This window comes from Nothobranchius furzeri, chromosome 16 (genome assembly GCF_043380555.1).
Source record: "Nothobranchius furzeri strain GRZ-AD chromosome 16, NfurGRZ-RIMD1, whole genome shotgun sequence".
Lineage (NCBI taxonomy): Eukaryota > Metazoa > Chordata > Actinopteri > Cyprinodontiformes > Nothobranchiidae > Nothobranchius > Nothobranchius furzeri.
This window is the reverse complement of record NC_091756.1, coordinates 23,729,479-23,751,693: the sequence shown is the minus strand read 5'-3', so window position 1 is coordinate 23,751,693 and position 22,215 is coordinate 23,729,479. Positions and strand designations below refer to the sequence as shown.

At 36.3% G+C, this 22,215-nt stretch overlaps 1 protein-coding gene across 2 annotated transcripts in view; it reads left to right on the top strand.

Annotated features, from left to right (window-relative positions):
• The window catches only part of pkd1b (polycystic kidney disease 1b), a 78,946-nt gene that overhangs the window by 2,324 nt on the left and 54,407 nt on the right, over positions 1-22,215 (top strand). For both annotated transcript variants that reach the window (XM_054748990.2, XM_054748988.2), the window contains exons 2-4: positions 5,776-5,956; positions 6,027-6,235; positions 6,474-6,592. In XM_054748990.2, coding sequence (XP_054604965.2) covers positions 5,776-5,956; positions 6,027-6,235; positions 6,474-6,592 — 509 coding nt within the window. The remainder of the gene's footprint in view (positions 1-5,775; positions 5,957-6,026; positions 6,236-6,473; positions 6,593-22,215) is intronic.

The following is a 22,215-nucleotide window of genomic DNA, read 5'->3' as shown; positions in this document are numbered from 1 at the left end:
TTGCTTGGCTTCAATTCTCAAAACTAACAAAAGAATTAAAAATTTGATTTATTTACTAGTTTTAAGAATTCTTTTTTTAAACCAAGTATTTTTTTATTTTGTTTTGTAACAGTTATGTATATAGTAACCCCCTCCCACCTCACGTTGCCAGATCTCACATCTAAAGAGCCACATACTAGAGTCAGACATATACAACCGTATCTTACACATCCTTAAATGCTCTCAGAACAATGGGCTAATGGGTGCTAGACATCAGCATTGGGCAATTACAAACCGACATCTGCAGCTGGCATATTTAAAACAAAATTTATAAATGGTTGCCAAGAAGCATGAAATCCCTCCACACATCCACCTAGACTAAACCTTATTTTTTCTAAATGGATCAGATGCATCACACTCCTGGCCAAATGTCGGAGGTTGAGAGTCCTTCCATGTAGTGAGAATCAGTCTTCCGGCCAGTAGGGAGGAGTACGCAATCATGTTTGAGTGGGACCTGCCCAGCAAGTATTGTGGAGGGACAACTCTGAACAACGAAATCAAAGGGTCTGGATATATAGTTTGTCCCGTTATACTAGAATAGGTCCCAAAAAATTTGCTCCAGAATCCTAACAGTTTTGGGCAGAGCCAGAACATGTGAATCACCGTTGCTGGTGATGTCCTGCATCTGTCACACGTGGGATCCAAATCCATCTTGAATCTGGCCAATTTGTCCTTGGACCAGTGAAGACGATGCACCACTTTAAACTGTATAACATAGTGTTCAAGACTCACTGACGATGAAGAGATCTTCCTTAGAACCTGTGACCAAAAAGTCTCTGTAATTGGTTCGCCCAAATCTCTCTCCCATTTCTGCTTAAGTTTTTCTAAATTGGTCATTTTACATTCATTAAACAGTGCATACAATCTACCCTTAGTCCCTTTTGAGCCAATTTTACTCTCAAAAATCGAGTCTAACAAAGAAGTGGACGGGCAAGAAGGAAAACATTCTGTGTTGGATGAAACAAGCATTGAATCTGCAAATATCTGAAGAATTGAGATCTGTCCAGGCCGAACCTCTGAGATAATTCTTCAAAAGAGGAAAATCTGCCATCTAAGTATAAATCTTTCAGGGACCTCAACCCAGATTTTGACCAATTATTGAATGCCTTGTCCATAACCGAAGGGACAAACAGATGATTTTTTGTTATAGGTGCCGCTAACCACAACTCAGAGACTAAATGTTCTTCTAAACCGGTTCCAGATTTTGAGGCTATGGGTTATAACAGGGTTCTGTGAGTACGAGGATATAGATTGTTTAAATGGTAGATTTGAACATAGTAGGGCGGCCAGAGACGTATGTTTGACTGAGCTCTCTTCCAGGGACAGCCAGCTAGGTTTGGTATCAGATTCGTTCATCCAATATAACAGTGGTCTAATATTTGCTGCCCAGTAATAGTATGAAAAGTTTGGCAGGGACAAACCGTCCCCTTTTCGGGGTAGCTGTAATGTTTCTCTCTGTATCTGTGATTGTTTCTTGTTCCAAGCAAAACTAGATGATTGATTATCCAACTTATGGAAGAAAGATTTTGTCAGAAAGATGGGAAGACATTGGAATATATAAAGAAATTTAGGAAGCACACACATCTTTATTGAATTAATCCTTCCACAGAGATAGGGTATCCCATCCATCCAGATCCTGCTTTAAGTTAGAGAGGAGAGGCTGATAATTGGCTCTGAATAGATCCTTATGATGATGCGTTATCCATACACCGAAATGTTTTATTTTATGAGGATTAACTTTGAAAGGGCCAGACATAACATGTCTCCCGTACATAGACGAGACAGGCATATTTCACTTTTTTGAATGTTAACCTTATACCCCAATAATTTCCCAAATTCAGAGAGTAATGACAATAACTGGGGGATGCTGGAGTGAGGATCTGATATAAATAATAACATATCACCTGCGTACAGGGAGACCTTGTGTGCTCCAAACTGTTACGGGAAATCCCCTTAATGGCAGGTGTTTGACGTAGCGCTGCTGCGAGCGGTTTCATAGCAATTGCAAACAGGAGTGGTGAAAGTGGGCATCCCTGTCTCGTACCACGCTCTAGCTCAAAAAACGCTGAAATGTTATTATTTGTTCGTACTGCAGCCATAGGGAGCGTATATAGACTCTTAATCCAGGATGTGAATTTTCGGGCCAAATTTAAAGGATTCCAGTGATTTAAATAAGTAGCGCCACTCTATCCGATCAAATGCTTTCTCAGCATCAAGGGAGATTATTATCTCACAGGTCTTGTCAATGGACGGAGATGGACAGTATAAAATATTACACAGATGTCTGACATTAAAAAAAGAATGACGACCCTTAATAAATCTTGTCTGATCGGGAGAAATAATTGTTGGAATTACCTTCTCAAGGCGGCGTGCCAACACTTTAGCCAGGATTTTTGCGTCAGTGTTTAAAAGAGAAATTGGACGGTAGGAGCTACAGTTGAGAGGATCTTTGCCTTGTATAACCGATAGAGATATAATTGCTTCGCGCATGGAGGAAGGCATAGAATTTGAAGAAAACGACTCATTAAACACTGATATTAATAGTGGTGAGAGCAGATCTGAGAATGCTTTATAAAAATCTGCTGAGAAGCCATCAGGGCCAGGTGCCTTACCACTTGGCATGCTTTGGATTGCGGAAGTTATTTCTATGACAGTGAGATCTTCCTCTAACTTTTTGACGTGATCAACTCCAACAAAGGGAATCTGTATGGATTGAAAGAATTTATCCAACCTGTCTGGGTAAGAAGGTGAGTCCGAATGGTATAATGATACATAAAAATCCCCAAAACAAGAATTAATTTCCTTGTTGTCCATATGTTGCACACCGTTCTTGTCCCGTATTATTGGAATTGTCTGTTTTGCTGATTTTTGGTGCAGCTGGTGTGCAAGCAGACGACCAGTTTTTTCTCCATGCTAATAATAGTTAGCTTCCGTTCCAAACAAGAGATCCTCTGCCTGCTTAGTTGACAAAACATCAAATTCTGTCTTCAACTCCAGACGTTTTTTAACCAGCTCAGCTGATGGTGATCTACTGCATAGTTTGTCTACTGCCAAAATATCGCTTGATAGTTGTTTGAGATGTTCATTATTCCTTCTATTTTTCCTGGCCTGAAATGAGATTGTCAATCCCCTCAGGTAGGCTTTTAAAGAGTCCCAGATTGTTGAAAATGGCATACCTGGGGTTTGATTGGTTTCTAAGAAAAATTTAATTTCTGAAGAAATATGTTTAATGTAATCGCCCTCAGAAAGCAGTAAATTGTTAAAGCGCCACAGCTGATATACAGGTTGAGAGCTAGGGATGCACATTTTCATAGACAGCGGGCCATGATCCAAAATAATTATGCTTCCACATTCACATGCAGTCACTAATTGGAGGATCCTCTTATCCATAAAGAAATAATCTATACGAGAATAGCTTTTATGAACTGATGAAAAAAAAGAGTACATCCTGGAGGTGGGATTATGGAAGCGCCAAATATCAACAATGCCATATTTTTTGAGCAGCGAATTAATGGAAAGAGCAGTTTTTGACAGGGTTGCCCCCTACCAGAACTCCTATCCAACGAGGAGAGTGTGCAATTTACGTCACTGGCCAGAATAAGATTATGTGTTCCAATGTTTGGCATGTTTAACAGGAAGTTTTTAAAGAATGTGGGATCATCCTAATTGGGAGCATAGAAACAAGCTAATAAAACTGGTAGTGTATATAGTTTCCCAACCACAGTCACATGACGCCCTGCTGTGTCTGCATATACATTAGAGGCAGTAAATTGCACATTATTACCAATTATAATAGCCACCCCTCTTGCTTTTGATTGAAAGTTGGACTGAAATACTACACCTGGCCATTTTCCTCCAAACCTTTGATTATCAGTTTTAGAAATGTGCATTTCCTGTAAAAAGGTAATGTCCACGTTAAGCTGTTTGAGATGTGACATTACTTTTCTAAATTTGACTGGATGGTTGAGAGGCTTTACATTCCAGCTCACAAGATTCAGTGGGCAGCTATTACCTGTCTAAGTTTTGTTCATGTCCGCCCTTGTAGCGCGTCTGCTTCAGTTCACACCCACAGTCCCCCAACTCTATAGCCCCACTGAGACTCCACAGAAACATAAAAACCAGTCTGACAGACAAAAATTATAAGATAGGATGAATCTGGCAACAACCCTCCCTCAACACCTAAAAGAACAAGGGAACCCACAACCCAACAAGCAAAAATCCGCACATTCTGTGCTTATAGTGAGGGGAGAAAAAGATTTAGAAAATTCCAATCTCAACCTCCAGGCAGGCCCACACCTGGCCACTCATTAAATTAAGCAGACATCTCAATACAATAGTATTAAAAACACAAGGTAGAAATACAACTCCCTCAACCAATCCTCTTATATATAAACCAAGGAAGAACGAAGAAGCTAAATATCAGAGTAATCAACTATAAACCCAATTATATGAACGGATATCATTTTAAAGTCACTTTCCTTAGTCTGGAGTCTGTAGAATCTTCCTCTTTACATAGTCCATGGCTTTCTACAGATCTGTGAACTCTTTATCCTCTCCTCCGTGTGTGATACGAAGCCGTGCTGGAAACAGTAATCCAAAACGGATTTCCTCGCGGCCACGTAGAAGTCCCTGAACTCCCGTGAACGCAGCCCTGGCTCGGGCCACCTTTGTGGCGTAATCAGGGAAGATCGCCACCGCCTCTCCGTTAAAACGAAGCGGAGTGCGATCATGGGCCCTGCACAGTACCTCCATGCATTCTTGGTGGTAGTGCAGCTTGGCGATGATAACTCGCGGTCATTCTCCTCCGCCTCTCCAGCCCGAGCCCCGGTGCGATCGATCGATTGTCAGCTCCTTGTCAAGGTGAAGCACCTGGGTTAAAAGTTTAGCTACCACCGCTGTAGAGCTGGAGCCGGGTGTTTCCGGGACACCGAGGATTCTGATGTTGCACCTCCTCATACATCCTTCCATATCTTCACACCTCTCTTTTAGTTCCGAGAGCTCTTTATTCAGACCCTTCACAGTATTTTGCAGCAACATCATCTCATCCGACCACGTAGACAGGCCATCTTGCACTTCCTTTATCTCCGTTTTCACCTGGTCAACTTCTCATTGAAGGGCAGCCGTACAGTTCTTAATCTCGTTTTTTACATCTTGGAGTTCACCTTTTAAACAGGCGAAGTCCTCTGCCAGAGCGTTCTTTAGTTCCGATTTTGTGACGGTTGAAATGTCAGCTTTCAGAGCCAGGAGAATCTCAGACTTCAGAACGTCCATATCGCTGCGTTGTGGCGAGGTATGAGGCGAGTCCTCCCGGGGCTTACCCGAGCTCTGGCCTGAAGGGGCATTGGGCCTACCAGTAGCCGCGTTAGCTCCTCCAGTATATTTAAATTTCCGCAGATTTGTAGTCATTTATACGTTCAGTGCAGATGAGTTCGATATGAAACACTGTTTGTTATCTCTTGTGTTTGGAGGGATTGCTGAGATGTATTATGTAACGGACCAAACTGCCGTAGCTAGATGGGAGCCACACCAACCACAACCTACTCCGCCGCTGCCATCTTGCCCTCTCAAGAATTCTAGCCAAGCAACCTTTTTTGTTTCTTATGTGTCGTCTCCACTTAGCTGTCCAGGATGAAAGGAGATGGGCCTTTGGAGAGTTGGTCCAAACTTAACAATGTCAGATCATCGTGAGATGAAAGCTGGACCCTCTCTGATGTATGTTTGCTTTTCATCCCCCAGGGGAGGTTTCCTGTCCAGACGGAGGTAAGATCCACCTGGACAGCCTACTCTGCTTTTGGCTCTCTGACACCACATCCTCATGGTACGAGGCTCAGGATTCATGTCGGATGATGGGGGGTGGGAACCTAGCAGCTGCTCAAAGCAAGGAGATACAAAATTTCATCCACTATCACTTTACAAAGTAAGTCAAGCCAACATCTGAGCCGTTCATTCTTTTAAATAGAGAACACTGAATTTGTGATTTGTCTCAGTGGAACCTCCATGTGGACATGGCTGAATGGATTGGGAGAAGAAGGTCCTGAGCAGTTTGGGGTTGGAGTGCCAGAGACTTCGGAATGGTGGGATAGATTAAGAGCACATGAAGGTTTATGTCCTCAGATGGCCTTGGGGAACCCAGGAAGATGGAGGAGGACTAAATGTGATGGACAATACCGCTTCATCTGTGAAAATCGAGTTTCTGGTAGGTTTGATCCCACCCCCGGGTTCACACCAGTGACATTCTACCTGAGACAAGAGGTCCAAACAACAATCAGGACCACATCGTTTCCCATCCGCCAACAGACAATGGTCCACAGAGCTGCATCACATAACAGAATAAATAACAAATAAACTTTATACTGATAACCTAAAAACCATATGTTTTATTAGTGTCCTTTCAGACACCAGTGGATGATTTTGTTTTGCTCCTCTCCTTCCAGACTCTTTACCCTCTCCAGAGAAGTACCTGATTGGATTGGTTCTGATGACTGGTGTCTACACCCACACCCTGATACAACCACTTCCCCATTCACCTGATACTGGACAACACAAAGCCAAGGTTGGTTTGATGGTCAGACATGATCTAATTATGACGTTTGTTTTAAATGTTTTTATTTAAATTTACTCCTAACCATGCGTCAATCTGTTAAAGCTGCAATCTGCAAACAAGCTAGGTTTTGGCCGCCAACACCGTTACAGAACACTCACCCCTCCCCTTGGGTATTTTCACTGGTTCCGCGTTACCGGAACTGAAAACCCACATTGCAAGAGGGAACAAGATGGTTCTAAACAACAGTCGCCATTTTCTAGATCCAAAAGTATTTTGTTGTCTGTGACAACTGGTGTTTTTCTTTTTGGGACTCTAGTTGTCCTCAAGATAAGTAATAGCAGCCGGCTGTTTCTCCCTCTCTGATTATGTTGATATTATTGCTACAGCTGTGATGTTGTGTTGCTAAATACGTGTGTAATGACTACAGGCTCCAATGCCAGTTCAGTGAGATGACAACCCGATGGTCCAATAGTTGCTTTCGGTCCAAAATGTGTTATTGGTGGTTTTTAGACTAATGCACGAGAACCACTTAATTCATTTTTCTGTTTTTTTTAACTCCACAATATATTCGTAGCTTTACTATGTTAAATTGTTATTTTGAGCTATTTTGTGCTCTAAATTTAAAGCAAGAGAACAACTTCACTTTTTTTTTTGCTAAAGAAGGTTCCACAGGCTGTAGGTCCATCAGGAGAACTTCCATTTGTTCCGAGTTTAGCAACTAATGACTCACTGTTGTGTGTTTTGAGTGCTTCGGGTTGGATTGAGATCATTTTGGAATCTAGAAGACAAGTAGGTCTTTTAAACCAAACAGCTGTTTATCATACATGCACAGTATATCTTACTTATACCATACAGGTGAAGTATATGGTATAAATGTCATGCATGTACAGTATATCTTATTTATACCATACATGAACAATATATCTTACTTATACCATACATGTATAGTACATGCTATAAATGTACATACTGTACAAGTTTTATCAAGTTTTTATTTTTTAATATAGGGCTATTTTAATTTTATGTATCATGTGTTTTATTTATCTTTGCTGTTTTCTGTTTAGTCAATTGTTTTAATGTATTTTCTGTACAACACTTATTTCCTGTGCTGGGTCTTTTAAAGTGCTTTATAAATAAAACTGGATTGGATTGGATTGGATACATGTACAGTATATCTTACTTATACCATACAGGTGTAGTAAATGTTAAAAATGTCATACATGTACATTATATCTTACTTATTACATACATGTACAGTATATCTCACTTATACCATACATGTACAATATATCTCACTTAAATCATACATGTATAGTATATGTTCTAAATGTCAAACATGTACAATATGTCTCACTTATTCCATACTTGTACAGTATATCTCACTTATACCATATATGTACAGTATATCTCACTTAAATCATACATGTATAGTATATGTTCTAAATGTCAAACATGTACAATATGTCTCACTTATTCCATACTTGTACAGTATATCTCACTTATACCATATATGTACAGTATATCTCACTTATACCATACTTGTACAGAATATATCACTTATACCATACTTGTACAGTATATATCACTTATGCCATGTATGTACAGTATATCTCAAATATTCCATACATGTACAGTACATCTCACTTGTACCATATTTGTACAGTATATTTCACTTGTACCGTACTTGTACAGTATATCCCACTTATACCATACATGTACAGTACATATCACGTATACCATACATGTACAGTTGGTTTCACTTATACCATGCATGTACAGTATATCTCACTTGTTCCATACATGTACAGTATATCTTACTTATTCCATGTATGCACAGTATATGTTCTAAATGTCATACATGTACATTATATCTTACTCATACCATACATATACAGTGTATCTTACTCATAACATGTACAGTATATCTCACATATACCATATTTGTACAGTATATCTCACTTATACCATACTTGTACAATATATCTCACTTATACCATACTTGTACAGTATATCTCACTTATACCATATATGTACAGTATATCTCACTTATACCATATTTGTAATAATAATAATAATAATACATTTTATTTCAAAGCGCCTTTCAGGAAACCCAAGGTCACTTTACACAAAACACGTAATAAAATACAATAAAACAATAATAAAACCCAAAGAAGAAAAAACAGAGAGAAACATTTCAATAAAATCAGAGGTTGTAGGCAGATTTAAACATGTGTGTTTTGAGTTTTGTTTTGAAAAGGGTAAAACTGTCGACGTTCCTGATGTCTGGGGGAAGTGAGTTCCAGAGTCGAGGAGCAGAGCGGCTGAAAGCTCTGCTCCCCATGGTAGCGAGACGGGCAGAAGGAACCGCAAGATGGATGGAAGAAGAAGATCTGAGTGAACGGGACGGGGTGTGAATACTTATAAGGTCTGAGATATATGGAGGAGAGAGGTTGTGGATTGCTTTGAAGGTATGGAGGAGAATTTTGAAGATGGACCTGAATTTAACTGGGAGCCAGTGAAGCTGCTGGAGAACCGGCGTGATGTGGTGAAAGGAAGGGTTTCTGGTGATAATACGGGCTGCTGAATTCTGGACCAGTTGCAGTTTATGAAGGAGTTTGTTGGGAAGACCATAAAGAAGTGAATTGCAATAGTCGATACGGGAGGTGACGAGGCTGTGGACGAGAATGGCGGCAGTGTGAGGGGTCAGTGAGGGACGAAGACGGTTTATGGAACGTAGATGGAAGTATGCTGACCGAATTAAGTTATTAATGTGAGCCTGAAAAGAAAGTGAGCTGTCGAGAATGACACCCAGACTCTTGACATGAGGTGAGGGGGAGACTGTGGCGCTGTCAATAGTTAAAGAAAAACTGTCAGATGTTGAGAGGGTGGAGTTAGTGCCAACTAGAAGAAGTTCAGTTTTATTGCCGTTGAGTTTGAGGAAATTAGAGGTGAACCATGATTTGATTTCAGAGAGGCAGAGTGTAAGGGAGGATGGTGGGAGAGTTGAGTTGGGCTTACTGGAAATGTAGAGCTGGGTGTCATCTGCAAAGCAGTGAAACTGGATATTGAATTTGCGGAAGATTTTGCCGATAGGGAGGAGATATACTATGAAGAGGAGGGGCCCCAGGACAGAGCCCTGGGGCACACCTGACTTGACTGGGGAGGGTTCTGAGGTAAAGGATTTTAACTGGATGAACTGAGTGCGGCCAGTAAGGTAAGATTGAAACCAGCTGAGGGGGGTGTGAGTGATGCCTAAGGAAGAGAGTCTATTGAGGAGGATGGGATGAGAAATGGTGTCAAAGGCCGCACTCAGATCGAGGAGAATAAGAATAGAGATTAAACCAGAATCAGCAGCAATGAGTAGGTCGTTAGTGATCTTGATGAGAGCTGTTTCTGTGCTGTGGTGGGGACGGAAGCCAGACTGGTTATTGCGGGTGAGATGTGAATGGAGCTGAGATGCAACAGTTTTCTCAAGGACTTTGGAAATGAAGGGAAGATGGGAAATGGGACGGAGGTTATTGAAATCATTGGGATCTAAACCAGGTTTTTTTTAGAATAGGGCTGACTGAAGCGGATTTGAATAGGGATGGGACTGTACCAGAGGATAGTGAGGAATGAATAATGGCTGTTATAAAAGGGAGCAGAGAAGAAAGGCACGATTTAACTAAAACAGTTGGAATAGGGTCCAGTTGACAGGTGGAAGGTTTGGATTTGGTGATGTAATCTAATATTTCTGAGGGATGGGGAAGTTCAAAGGAGGAGAACGGAATGGTGGGTTCAAATAAATCAGGAGAGGGAGGGGAGGAATGAGGTAAAGAGAGATGGATTCTATTGACCTTCTCATTAAAAAACTGAAGGAGAGAGTTACAGGTTTCTGAAGAGTAAAGATGGATGGGTAAGGAGTCGGGAGGCTGAAAAATGCTGTTCATGATGGAAAATAATGTTTTAGTGTTGCTGGAGTTGGACGAGATGAGACCGGAGTAATACTGAGATTTGGCATGGGAGATGGAGTCCTTGTAGAGAGAAATCTGAGCAGAATATAAGTCTTTATGGGTGGTGAGACCGGTTTTCTTGTAGAGTCTTTCAAGCCTCCGGTTGGTGGCTTTCAAAGTATATTTACAGTATACATATGGTAAAGTATATTTCACTTGTACCGTACTTGCACAGTATATCTCACTTATACCATACATGTACAGTATATCTCACTTATACCATACAGGTACAGTATATCTCACTTGTACCATACATGTACAGTATATCTTAATTATTACATATATGCACAGTATATGTTCTAAATGTCATACATCTACATTATATCTTACTCATACCATACATATACAGTGTATCTTACTCATACCATACATGTACAGTATGTCTCACGTATACCATACTTGTACAGTATATCTCACTTATACCATACTTGTACAGCATATCTCACTTTTACCATACATGAACAGTATATGTTCTTAATGTCATACATGTACATTATATCTTACTCATACCATACACATACAGTATATACCATACATGCACAATATATCTCACTTATACCATACATGTACAGTATATCTTACTCTTACCATACATGTACATTATATCTTACTTATACCATACATGTACAGTACATCTCACTTATACCATACATGTACATTATATCTTACTCATACCATACATGTACAGTACATCTCACTTATACCATACTTGTACAGTATATATCACTTATACCATACATGTACATTAAATCTTACTCTTACCATACATGTACAGTACATCTCACTTATACCATACTTGTACAGTATTTTTCACTTATACCATACTTGTACAGTACATATCACTTATACCAAACATGTAAAGTATATCTCACTTATACCATACATGTACAGTATATCTCACTTGTACCATACATGTACAGTATATCACACTTACACCACACTTGTACAGTATATCTCACTTATACCATACATGTACAGTATATGTTTTAAATGTCATACATGTACATTATATCTCACGTATACCATACAGGTACAGTATATCTCACTTATACCATACATATACAGTATATCTCACTTATAACATACTTGTACAGTACATCTCACTTTTGCCATACATGTACAGTACATGTTTTAATGTCATACATGTACATTATATATCACTTATACCATACTTGTAGAGTATATATCACGTATACCATACATGCACAGTATATGTTCTAAGTGTCATACATGTACATTATATCTCACTTAGCATACTTGTACAGTATAGATCACTTATACCATATTTGTACAGTATATCTCACGTACACCACACTTGTACAGTATATCTCACTTATACCATACATGTACATTATATGTTCTAAATGTCATACATGTACATTATATCACTTTTACCATACATGTACAGAACATCTCACTTATACCAAACATGTACAGTATATCTCACTTATACCATACATGTACAGCATATCTCACTTATACCATACATGTGCAGTATATCTCACTTATAACATACTTGTACAGTACATCTCACTTTTACCATACATGTACAGTATATGCTTTAAATGTCATACATGTACATTATATCTCACTTATACCATACATGTACAGCATATCTCACTTATACCATACCTGTACAGTATATATCACTTATACCATACATGCACAGTATATGTTCTAAGTGTCATACATGTACATTATATCTCACTTGTACCTTACTTGCACAGTATAGATCACTTATACCATATATTTACAGTATAACTCACTTATACCATACCTGTACAGTATATATCACTTATACCATACATGCACAGTATATGTTCTAAGTGTCATACATGTACATTATATCTCACTTGTACCTTACTTGCACAGTATAGATCACTTATACCATATATTTACAGTATAACTCACTTATACCATGCACGTACAGTATATCTCACTTCTACCATACATGTACAGTATATCTTACTCATACCATACATGTGCATTATATCTCACTTATACCATACATGTACATTATATCTTACTCATACCATACATGTGCATTATATCTTACTCATAACATACATGTACATTATATCTTACTCATACCATACTTTACATTGTATCTAGCTAATACCATACATGTACAGTACCTCTCACTTATACCATACATGTACATTATATCTTACTCATACCATACATGTACATTATATCTTACTCATAACATACATGTACATTATATCTTACTCATACCATACATGTGCATTATATCTTACTCATAACATACATGTACATTATATCTTACTCATACCATACATGTGCATTATATCTTACTCATACCATACATGTACATTATATCTTACTCATAACATACATGTACAATATATCTTACTCATACCATACATGTACAATGTATCTCGCTAATACCATAAATGTACATTATATCTTACTCATACCATACATGTACAGTACATCTCACTTATACCATACATGTACATTATATCTTACTCATACCATACATGTACATTATATCTTACTCATAACATACATGTACATTATATCTTACTCATACCATACATGTGCATTATATCTTACTCATACCATACATGTACATTATATCTTACTCATACCATACATGTTCAGTATATCTAACTTATACCACACATGTACATTATATCTTACTCATACCATACATGTGCATTATATCTCACTTATACCATACATGCATATTTTATCTTACTCATACCATACATGTGCATTATATCTTACTCATAACATACATGTACAATATATCTTACCCATACCATACATGTACAATGTATCTAGCTAATACCATACATGTACAGTACGTCTCACTTATACCATACATGTACATTATATCTTACTCATACCATACATGTACATTATATCTTACTCATAACATACATGTACATTATATCTTACTCATACCATACATGTGCATTATATCTTACTCATACCATACATGTACATTATATCTTACTCATAAAATACATGTGCATTATATCTCACTTATACCATACATGTACATTATATCTTACTCATACCATACATGTACATTATATCTTACTCATAAAATACATGTACATTATATCTCACTTATACCATACATGTACATTATATCTTACTCATACCATACATGTACATTATATCTCACTTATACCATACATGTACATTATATCTTACTCATACCATACATGTACAATATATCTTACTCATAAAATACATGTACATTATTTCTCACTTATACCATACATGTACATTATATCTTACTCATACCATACATGTACATTATATCTCACTTATACCATACATGTACATTATATCTTACTCATAACATACATGTTCAATATATCTTACTCATACCATACATGTACAATTTATCTAGCTAATACCATACATGTACATTATATCTTACTCATACCATACATGTACATTATATCTTACTCATAACATACATGTTCAATATATCTTACTCATACCATACATGTACAATGTATCTCGCTAATACCATACATGTACATATTATCTTCCTCATACCATACATGTACAGTACATCTCACTTATACCATACATGTACATTATATCTTACTCATCACATACATGTACATTATATCTTACTCATAACATACATGTACATTATATCTTACTCATAACATACATGTACAATATGTCTTACTCATAACATACATGTACAATATGTCTTACTCATACCATACATGTACAATGTATCTCGCTAATACCATACATGTACATTATATCTTACTCATACCATACATGTACAGTACATCTCACTTATACCATACATATACATTATATCTTACTCATACCATACATGTGCATTATATCTTACTCATACCATACATGTACAATATATCTTACTCATAACATACATGTAAAATATGTCTTACTCATACCATACATGTACAATGTATCTCGCTAATACCATACATGTACATTATATCTTCCTCATACCATACATGTACAGTACATCTCACTTATACCATACATGTATATTATATCTGACTCATACCATACATGTACAATATATCTTACTCATAAAATACATGTACATTATTTCTCACTTATACCATACATGTACATTATATCTTACTCATACCATACATGTACATTATATCTCACTTATACCATACATGTACATTATATCTTACTCATAACATACATGTTCAATATATCTTACTCATACCATACATGTACAATTTATCTAGCTAATACCATACATGTACATTATATCTTACTCATACCATACATGTACATTATATCTTACTCATAACATACATGTTCAATATATCTTACTCATACCATACATGTACAATGTATCTCGCTAATACCATACATGTACATATTATCTTCCTCATACCATACATGTACAGTACATCTCACTTATACCATACATATACATTATATCTTACTCATACCATACATGTGCATTATATCTTACTCATACCATACATGTACAATATATCTTACTCATAACATACATGTACAATATGTCTTACTCATAACATACATGTACAATATGTCTTACTCATACCATACATGTACAATGTATCTCGCTAATACCATACATGTACATTATATCTTACTCATACCATACATGTACAGTACATCTCACTTATACCATACATATACATTATATCTTACTCATACCATACATGTGCATTATATCTTACTCATACCATACATGTACAATATATCTTACTCATAACATACATGTACAATATGTCTTACTCATACCATACATGTACAATGTATCTCGCTAATACCATGCATGTACATTATATCTTACTCATACCATACATGTACAGTACATCTCACTTATACCATACATGTACATTATATCTTACTCATACCATACATGTGCATTATATCTTACTCATAACATACATGTACAATATATCTTACTCATAACATACATGTACAATATATCTTACTCATACCATACATGTACAATGTATCTCGCTAATACCATACATGTACATTATATCTTACTCATACCATACATGTGCATTATATCTTACTCATACCATACATGTACAATATATCTTACTCATACCATACATGTACAATGTATCTCGCTAATACCATACATGTACATTATATCTTACTCATACCATACATGTACAGTATATCTCACTTATACCATACATGTACATTATATCTTACTCATAACATACATGTACAGTACATCTCACTTATACCATACATGTACATTATATCTTATTCATAACGTACATGTACAATATATTTTACTCATACCATACATGTACAATGTATCTTGCTAATACCATACATGTACATTATATCTTACTCATACCATACATGTACAGTACATCTCACTCATACCATACATGTACATTATATCTTACTCATACCATACATGTACATTATATCTTACTCATACCATACATGTACAATTTATCTAGCTAATACCATACATGTACATTATATCTTACTCATACCATACATGTACATTATATCTTACTCATAACATACATGTTCAATATATCTTACTCATACCATACATGTACAATGTATCTCGCTAATACCATACATGTACATATTATCTTCCTCATACCATACATGTACAGTACATCTCACTTATACCATACATATACATTATATCTTACTCATACCATACATGTGCATTATATCTTACTCATACCATACATGTACAATATATCTTACTCATAACATACATGTACAATATGTCTTACTCATACTATACATGTACAATGTATCTCGCTAATACTATACATGTACATTATATCTTACTCATACCATACATGTACAGTACATCTCACTTATACCATACATGTACATTATATCTTACTCATCACATACATGTACATTATATCTTACTCATAACATACATGTACATTATATCTTACTCATAACATACATGTACAATATGTCTTACTCATAACATACATGTACAATATGTCTTACTCATACCATACATGTACAATGTATCTCGCTAATACCATACATGTACATTATATCTTACTCATACCATACATGTACAGTACATCTCACTTATACCATACATATACATTATAGCTTACTCATACCATACATGTGCATTATATCTTACTCATACCATACATGTACAATATATCTTACTCATAACATACATGTACAATATGTCTTACTCATACCATACATGTACAATGTATCTCGCTAATACCATGCATGTACATTATATCTTACTCATACCATACATGTACAGTACATCTCACTTATACCATACATGTACATTATATCTTACTCATACCATACATGTGCATTATATCTTACTCATAACATACATGTACAATATATCTTACTCATAACATACATGTTCAATATATCTTACTCATACCATACATGTACAATTTATCTAGCTAATACCATACATGTACATTATATCTTACTCATACCATACATGTACATTATATCTTACTCATAACATACATGTTCAATATATCTTACTCATACCATACATGTACAATGTATCTCGCTAATACCATACATGTACATATTATCTTCCTCATACCATACATGTACAGTACATCTCACTTATACCATACATATACATTATATCTTACTCATACCATACATGTGCATTTTATCTTACTCATACCATACATGTGCATTATATCTTACTCATACCATACATGTACAATATATCTTACTCATAACATACATGTAAAATATGTCTTACTCATACCATACATGTACAATGTATCTCGCTAATACCATACATGTACATTATATCTTCCTCATACCATACATGTACAGTACATCTCACTTATACCATACATGTATATTATATCTGACTCATACCATACATGTACAATATATCTTACTCATAAAATACATGTACATTATTTCTCACTTATACCATACATGTACATTATATCTTACTCATACCATACATGTACATTATATCTCACTTATACCATACATGTACATTATATCTTACTCATAACATACATGTTCAATATATCTTACTCATACCATACATGTACAATTTATCTAGCTAATACCATACATGTACATTATATCTTACTCATACCATACATGTACATTATATCTTACTCATAACATACATGTTCAATATATCTTACTCATACCATACATGTACAATGTATCTCGCTAATACCATACATGTACATATTATCTTCCTCATACCATACATGTACAGTACATCTCACTTATACCATACATATACATTATATCTTACTCATACCATACATGTGCATTTTATCTTACTCATACCATACATGTACAACATATCTTACTCATAACATACATGTACAATATGTCTTACTCATACCATACATGTACAATGTATCTCGCTAATACTATACATGTACATTATATCTTACTCATACCATACATGTACAGTACATCTCACTTATACCATACATGTACATTATATCTTACTCATCACATACATGTACATTATATCTTACTCATAACATACATGTACATTATATCTTACTCATAACATACATGTACAATATGTCTTACTCATAACATACATGTACAATATGTCTTACTCATACCATACATGTACAATGTATCTCGCTAATACCATACATGTACATTATATCTTACTCATACCATACATGTACAGTACATCTCACTTATACCATACATATACATTATATCTTACTCATACCATACATGTGCATTATATCTTACTCATACCATACATGTACAATATATCTTACTCATAACATACATGTAAAATATGTCTTACTCATACCATACATGTACAATGTATCTCGCTAATACCATACATGTACATTATATCTTCCTCATACCATACATGTACAGTACATCTCACTTATACCATACATGTATATTATATCTGACTCATACCATACATGTACAATATATCTTACTCATAAAATACATGTACATTATTTCTCACTTATACCATACATGTACATTATATCTTACTCATACCATACATGTACATTATATCTCACTTATACCATACATGTACATTATATCTTACTCATAACATACATGTTCAATATATCTTACTCATACCATACATGTACAATTTATCTAGCTCATACCATACATGTACATTATATCTTACTCATACCATACATGTACATTATATCTTACTCATAACATACATGTTCAATATATCTTACTCATACCATACATGTACAATGTATCTCGCTAATACCATACATGTACATATTATCTTCCTCATACCATACATGTACAGTACATCTCACTTATACCATACATATACATTATATCTTACTCATACCATACATGTGCATTATATCTTACTCATACCATACATGTACAATATATCTTACTCATAACATACATGTACAATATGTCTTACTCATACTTTATGTAACCGGATTACAGGATACAATAAGATAATTAAAAGAAAAAATAAACAAATGGGCCAATAATTAGGTTCGGGGAGAATTGGAGGTTGTTTAAGAATGACTGGAGTCACGGGTATAGCCTGAAACGGTTTATATACTAAATTTTAATAATAATGGGAAATATAACACATAAAGATAACACACAAAAACAGATGAAAACAATCGACAATAGTAAAATGCTCGGTATGAGATTTGATCATATGAGTCACAAGTCAGCCGGCGTCAAGTCAAATCCCCACGCTTGGGGTGAAAGTCAGAGTCCGGTGGTGCGATTTTTTCCTACCGCACCGTTGAGATTGTTCACAGAAGAGAGCAGTCTGCTCTTCAGTTACTTGAGATGTCCTGGTTCGTTCAGTGGTTAAGGCTCGCCATCTCCCTCGTCAGGAAGAAATCCAGTTCTCGTTCCAAGTGAGTGATCATAGGAGTCGGGATCAAACCCAAGGAAAAAAAAAAACCCAGCCTGTAAACAACAGGACTGTTAGCGAGTTGGCATCGACCCTTCTCGTCACATCACAGCATAAAGTCTTACAGACTTAAACAAATGCTTCACTCTATTGGCATAGCCAATCATGTTTGGGTTCACAGTTCAACTAACATAACATCAATTTGATTGTCTATTAAAATAATTCTCAGTAGCTCTGGAAATATAATTACATATGACAACAATTGTTCAGCTCAATAGGCTCAGTTAGATTCTATTACTCTACACTATTCAACAAGAAATACATTCATGACAACAAGGATACATTTAGTTGTGTTTCTATACAGCATTGTGACACCTTGTATATCTGTAACACAATAAATAAATAAATAAATAAATAAATAAAATGTTCTATAACAAAATTCAACAAAATATAAATTCTGGTCCTTTGGTCCACCTTTGTAAAATAATTCCTCCCTAATCAGTTAGCTTTTATTTATTTTTATTTATCTATTTTTTTTATTATTAAATGTTTGGTTAAGGGACGCATTGCTAATTCTATGGCGTTAGCTATAACGCCCCTGAGGACCTTGTACATCTAGGCCGTACCACCATTAACTGGCGGTTTGAGCCGTTAACTCCTGGGAATCCCATATGCCCTACCGCCGTTAACTGGCGGTTTGAGCCGTTAACTCCTATATGCCCTACCACCGTTAACTGGTAGTTTGAGATGTTAACTCCTGGGATCTAACGTCTAGCAGCCCACTGCTGTCACCTCGGTTGCTGTAATTAGCTTTTTGAATTTAATAATTTACTGAATTTAATCTCATTCACTCACCAACACGCTCCAACGGTTCCCTCCTACAGAGGATTGGTTCACTCTGTCGTCTCCACACAAATCTATAAGAATGGAATTAATTTGATAAGCTATTTAAGTTTCCTTTTTTTTTTTTAAGTTGCATCGTTAGCTTTTTCTCTTCTTTTTTCTTTACTCACCGCGTTGGTTCCAAGTTCCTAGCTCTTATTAGAAGGAGTCAAGTCCGCCTCTCCCTCTATCTATGCGGCACCCAAATCAGGGTTCTTCACGGCCTCGACCGTTGTTTTTTTTTCTCTCTCTCTCTCTCTCTAACCGCTCAGTCTTTGCTTTCTGTATCTGCGTGCTGCACAGCCGTTTGTCTCTCCTCTCGCTCAGCTGCGTCGCACGGTTTTATTTCGCGGAGGCGGGACTTATTTCTCTCAGCCAATGAAATTTCAGATTCCCACCTGGACCAATAGTATACAGCTTTCCTCTTCTGTTTCTGTTAGTGATGTTCAAGATTCTTGTTTTAACCGATGTTTAATATTAAACTCGTTATTTTAGTTATTCACCCTTCCAATAATTCATTATGAAATTATCTATTAGTTAATTAGATATCTATTAATTAGTATTGTTAATTTCCTTAATTTATATTTTATATTTTATCTAAATTGAGGATGGATCATATTAGTAAGCCAATTAGTTAATACCTCATTAAGGTTCTAGCTTCTGGGTTACATCCTCCCCCATTAAATATCATGCACGTCCCTGTGCATTGTTTCTACGGGGTACACAACTTCTTGAGTAAGAGAGTCAATAAAAGCTTTATTAAGTCCTTGGAAAAGGGACCTAACTACGGTCACTAGTGGATTGCCCAATTGAGAGTAAGTTAGTCTTTGAGGAGGCTGACTACTTCTTTCAGATCTCCTGACATACATCTCTGGTTGCACAGTATCATGCTCATCCGTTTCGGTTTGATTCTCAACTGAGACAGGACGAAGTGAGCTCTCTGTTTCCGACAGAGCTGATGAGCTATTCTCTAAGACTTTGGTCTTTTCAGATGTATGTGTCTGATCGTGTATGATGGGTTCAAAACTTACATCACGTTGCTGCGACTTTAGGACACCATCCAATTGAGGTAGGTTTGTGTTAGTTTCATCCCCCGTTTCTACGTCAGGTAAGTATACTTCGTTTTTTTTTCGTTTTTTCAGGTAAGTATGTTGCTGCTTCTTTCACTCTTTCAGGTAAGAATGTCGCAGTTTCACTCATTCTGTCAGGTAAGAATGTTTCGGTGTTGATGCCTTTGTCAAGTAAGGACAATTCAGCATTTTCATTACCAGCTAAGGTTGGTTCCTTGCGATCCCCTGTGTGTAAGGATAGTGTGTTTTGTTGTTGAATATTATTTACCGGTCCTGAATCTGCTATGAGTTCCCTATTTGGCAAGGTGACCGCTATTTGATAGGATGGTCGGTTTAGCACTTGTGGAAGATCAGAGTAATAAAACTCATCTACCTCTTCGTCAAGTGGCTCATCTGGGTCAGGTTCTAAGGCTGAACTCTGTCTTGTATGAGGTCTGCTAGGTTTCGTAACGCGTTCTGTTTCATTTTCTAATGAAGAGAGAAAACCACAAGGCAGTAAAAGATCTCTGTGGAGTGTTCTGTTGGGTCCTTCTCCGTTCTCTGGTTTTACAGTGTATACTGGCAAGTTTTCCATCTGTTTGAGAACTATATACACTGTTTGCTCCCATTTGTCTGCTAATTTATGCTTTTCTCTTAAGCGAAGATTTCGGACTAAAACACGATCTCCCACACCTAGTGTGGACTCACGAATGTTTCTGTCGAACCGTTCTTTGTTCTTCCTCGCTGTTTTTTGAGAGTTTTTTATGACAATGTCATAACTCTGTTCCAGATGACTCTTCAGTTCTTTAACATACTGAGAATGAGTTATAGAGGGCTTGTTCAAATGCGGTAACCCAAAGGCAATATCTATAGGCAACC